Source organism: Trachymyrmex septentrionalis, unplaced genomic scaffold (assembly GCF_001594115.1).
Source record: "Trachymyrmex septentrionalis isolate Tsep2-gDNA-1 unplaced genomic scaffold, Tsep1.0 scaffold20, whole genome shotgun sequence".
Lineage (NCBI taxonomy): Eukaryota > Metazoa > Arthropoda > Insecta > Hymenoptera > Formicidae > Trachymyrmex > Trachymyrmex septentrionalis.
The window spans coordinates 5,317,774-5,322,894 of record NW_017305180.1 but is presented as its reverse complement, the minus strand read 5'-3'; the positions used below and the strand labels follow the sequence as shown (position 1 = coordinate 5,322,894).

Genomic DNA, 5,121 nt, shown 5'->3' with positions numbered 1-5,121 from the left:
ATCAGCTGATGCCGCTCCGAGTTCATTTAATGCATTAGCGGATGATTTCGTATTTTTTTATTCTTTACGCGAATGTTATCTTTTCTGTTGATATTTCTGGTAAACGTATATTGCTGCTTTGATAGAAAAGTGATACATTTCTCAATATTAACAATTTTTCAATAGTGATTTTTGAATGATTTTGAATTGAAACAATGTTTCTATTAGGATAAGTGAATATATATATGTCTACTTTGAAATTTACTACTAGTAGAATATATTGAAATAGATAAGTAGATATTTTTAAAGCAGATAGTTAAAGTAGGCATTTCACTTGAAAAAATAGAAATATAAGTTTTGATTTGCTTTTTTAACTATGTTAATTTTTCAGCTAATTTTTTGATTGACTATATGAATTTACTAAAGTGGATATTACTGTTCTTATTGTTAATATATTTTTGGTATTTTTTTTCCAACAGTATGATCATCATGAATTTCCTGGAGTTGTGCCACGTTCCTTTTTGGGACCTATTATCATATCTGGTCTTGCTTCACCATTGGTGGCATGTATTAATTACTTACAGCTCAATAAATTTTTTGCTCAGTATATAGGTAAGTTCAATAATTTTAAAATATAATCATACATATTTTTTTGTGGAATAAAAGGCTTAATATTATTTTTTTTTTTAGTAAGGGCAACATTGGGACTATTGGTAATATCTACGCTCAAGTTATATAGACAGGCTTTACAAAAAATCTTTGGGGTGCAATTTACAAAGTGGTTCATGGCCATAACTGTGACACAGTATCATTTTATGTACTATCTTAGTCGTCCACTGCCAAACATTATGGTTATGCCTTTAGGTAATAAAGTAAAACTTTTATGTGTATGTATACCATCCTTGCTAATTTTTTAATATTTCTTTATCGTATTAAAATACTTGATTCGTATTGTTTATTTGCTACAACAATGGCAGAACTAAAAAAATTGTTTCTGCGTTATTGATGATTACATATATTAATGCGAATTAGAGATGATTTTAAATTTATATCATAACGATTATACTAACATTGATAATGATTCAATAGGAGTCGAAACATTTGTTATTTGTCTGTTTTACAATAGAAATATATATAATTAGTACAAACAACCTGCTCGGATCGTAGCTCCTTTCATTTCTATTTAGTATTTATTAAAAAAATTGTCATTTTGAAGTTGCTTACAGAAGAAGAATGGAAACACAATGGAAAAAAGAACATATTTTTATTCTTCTAAAATTAGTTACTACACTAAAATTATATTTTTGAAATATGTTGTAGCAAATGATATAATTTCATATATTCGTTTTCTTTTTAATTAATTAATATTGCAGTATTACTGGCCTTATTTGGATGGTTGAGGAAAAGTCATGTGTTGTTTATCTGGTCATCGGCTGCAGCTATAATAATATTCAGAGCAGAACTTGCCATACTTTTGGGATTGTTCCTTTTACACAATATAGCGAGCCAGACACTTACTGTACAAAGGTATTTACATATTATGTCATGGACCATTGATTCCTAATATGGCTGTAGAGATTACAAACAGAAATTAAAATCATCATGGGGTCTTCTGCAAAACTGCACAGATTTGTAAGCTTTCAAGTCAAATCTCTAATCATTATGTGTATTGAATACGTTACCATGAAAATTCCATTCCTTGGATTTTATTGAGACACAAGCCCGATTCGATTTCACACCATTATATTAAAAAGATATCTAATCTTCTATATAATTTTCTTTCCAAATTACTTATTACACAATAATGTTTTATAATAATTTTTAGACTGCTTAAAATTGCGGTTCCAGCTGGTGTATTGTTCTTAGCACTTACTATTGCTACAGATTCAATATTCTGGAGACGCTTAGTATGGCCAGAAGGCGAAGTGTTTTATTTCAACACTATTCTTAACAAAAGCAGCGAATGGGGTGTATCCTTTTCAGATGTAATAATAAGATTTTCTATTAAGGATTTTCAATATCTCGGATGATAATCTTGGATTGTGTGATGTTAGAAAAAATTATTTTTGATTTGTCACGACACTAGGCTAGTGTTTATTCAAATTTCAGATTGTAGTATGCGATAAACTCATAAATTTTGAAAAAAACGCTTTTGATTGTTGAGATATTTCATTTCGTAGAAATCTTTAAGTATATACTTGTAATTTTTTAATATGTGTATCGGTATATAAATGAACTTAATACATAAATAGACATCACCATTTCTATGGTACTTCTATTCAGCCCTGCCAAGAGGTTTAGCATTTTCATATTTTCTAATTCCTCTTGGGATGTTCTGGGATATTAGGGTTCGCGTGCTTACTGTTCCAGCTATCCTATTCGTTATATTATTTTCGTTTTTACCACATAAGGAATTGAGATTTATAATATATGTATTCCCATTGTTAAATGTTGCCGCAGCTGCTGCTTGCCACAGAATGTAAGTATATACATTTTATTCGAATTAATTATTTTTTTGCAGTAATTCCATTCTAATTTACCAACATGATTTTTTTCAAATGTATTTTAATTATAAGGATTACGAAATTACGATTATTATTAATATGTTCTTTTGCTCTTAGTAAAAATATAAGAAAAAAATGCTGATATACAATCTTACTTTTAATAATTATATATAATTTTAAATAAATCTAAATAAATAATTATTAATAAATGTATATATTTTTTGTCAATAAAATAGTCTAGAATTAACACAGTTATAGAGAACAGATTGCCACTGATGGAGAATTAAGCTTTAGCTTATAAATCTTTGTTACATATATAATATAATGTAATAATGAAAAAATTTCTTGTTGAAAATTAGATGGGAAAACAGAGCAAAAACGACGTGGAATAGTTTTCTAGCGATAGTAGTCTTGAGTCATCTTGTATTAAATGCTATGTTCTCCATGTTTCTACTGTGTGTGGCCAGTTTTAATTACCCTGGAGGTTTGGCAATTGCTAGATTACACAGACTTGAGAGAGGCTCTATCGAGCCAATACATGTGCATATTGATGAGTTAACTGCACAAACCGGAGTATCAAGATTTACACAGACGAATGTTTCTTGGATGTAAGTTACTTTGCTTAACTTCTCCGATAATATCCCCACTATGATACTTTTTAATAGCAAGATTATTCATTATATTACAGTTACTCAAAACAAGAAAACCTTACTATTGATGATCCTGAAATGCTACAATTTACTCATCTCTTGATAGGAGGAAAAAACAAATTTTCACCGAGTATAAAGCCTTATCTTAAAACTCATGATATTATTGATTCTATCGATGGATTTTCGCATATAACATTAAATTATAATATGTTACCACCTATTAGAATTAAAACAAGGCCTAGCATATTTATTATGAAAAGAAAATCGAACATCAAGTATGATATTAATAAAGCAAGTTTACAAACTTCTATAAAATATTTGACAGAACAGGTAGATGATATAAAAGATGTAAAACTAAACATGTCTTTTAAAGAAGAAATAATTAATAAAGTTGTAGACTCACTGGAAAAACTTGAAGAGGCAAAAGAAACTATTGAACAAAATTTTTCAGATGTTGAATTTGAAGAGACTAAAAAAGGAAATTATGCAATGAAAAAAGAAGTAAAAATATTTGATTTGGCAGATGACATATCTATGGAAAATATTACTACATGGGAAACTGAAAGTATAAATAAATTATCGTCGGATTTAAGAGATAAAAACGAAGAAAATATCGATTCTCAGGAAGATTTCAACGATGTTTCAGATATCAGTAATGTGAAATTTGATAAAAAAACAAAAATTGAAGAAAATATTAAGGAAAAATCTAAAGAAGATACAAATCTACGTCAGGAAACTCAAGGTATTAAAGAAAGTATAAAAAAAATAATTCAAGAAAAAATGCTAGAGGCTAAACAAAGGAGAGAGGTCAATGATGAACGAAAAAATATAGAACTTCCAATAAAATCAATGAAAAAGAAAGGAGTAACACATATGTTAAAAAGAGTAGAAATATTGAAACAGGAATTAAAAGAATCACCAATTTTTATAGATAAATTAACAATAATGGGAGAAAAACTTAAGAAAGAACATGTAAAAGATGAACGTACAATTAGTAAACAGAAATCAGTTTTACAAAAGAAAGATAAAATGAAGGTAATAAAATCAGATAATTTAGAACAATCTGAGGATATAACAGAAGAAGAGAACGAAATTGTAGATGCAAAAAAGATTGTAAAATCACGACATAAAGTTAACGCAGAATTCCTTGAAGCAAAAATTGCAGAGGAAGAGAATAAGGAAGAGAGAATTAAAACACCTAAATTAGTGAATGTAAGAGAAAGTATAAGAAACATAATAAATCAGTTTAAAGAATTTGAAAAAAATTTCATACATGATGATACAACAGTACCAAATGATATGAGCAATGCAAATTATATTGAGAGTGATTCACCTATGGAAGTGAATTATTCTGCAGAAAATGATGGTCAAGTAATAATAAAAGATGCTAGAGAAAGTCTTAAGGAAATAATAGATCAATTTAAATACATTAAACATGAATTAACTTCAGAGGAGGATGATCAATTCGACGAAATTGCAGCTAAATATATGGAACGGCCAATCGCTGAAACATTGTTGCAATTTAACGAAGCTCTAAAAGCTCTAATACAACAAAGAAAAAAATCTTTATCAAAAGAACATGCAGTCAACTTATATGATAATACAGATACTTATATATCAGAAAGTCAAAGAAAATCTGTTACAGATCAATCCAATGTAAATATTATAAATATCAATGGAAAAGAAAGCAAAAGTAGAGAATGAGTTATAAGAAACTTTATTTAATAATGTTTCCAAGTAACTTTATTAAGTGTTACTAGTAAAACGAACGTGTAATATTGTAACATAATGTAAATATGTTTTTCTGTGATATCACAACATATTGTATTTTTTTAATATATGCTCGCTTATTATCAATATAGAAAGTTGATATACAATATACAAAATTGACTTTCCTACATGCGATAAAGAAAACAAATGTTATACAATTTTTCATATATTTATATCACGGATATGATTTAAATCATTATGGAGCATAAAATTACGCA

At 27.9% G+C, this 5,121-nt stretch overlaps 1 protein-coding gene across 1 annotated transcript in view; it reads left to right on the top strand.

Moving 5' to 3' along the window:
• Window positions 1–4,900, top strand: part of LOC108747587 (probable Dol-P-Man:Man(7)GlcNAc(2)-PP-Dol alpha-1,6-mannosyltransferase) — a 5,522-nt gene extending 622 nt beyond the window's left edge. The window contains exons 2-8 of the mRNA XM_018485149.1: window positions 459–591; window positions 670–843; window positions 1,353–1,506; window positions 1,805–1,949; window positions 2,232–2,458; window positions 2,843–3,091; window positions 3,172–4,900. Of these exons, the coding sequence (XP_018340651.1) occupies window positions 459–591; window positions 670–843; window positions 1,353–1,506; window positions 1,805–1,949; window positions 2,232–2,458; window positions 2,843–3,091; window positions 3,172–4,837 (2,748 nt within the window). The 3' untranslated portion in view covers window positions 4,838–4,900. The remainder of the gene's footprint in view (window positions 1–458; window positions 592–669; window positions 844–1,352; window positions 1,507–1,804; window positions 1,950–2,231; window positions 2,459–2,842; window positions 3,092–3,171) is intronic.
• The last annotated feature ends 221 nt before the right edge of the window (window positions 4,901–5,121 follow it).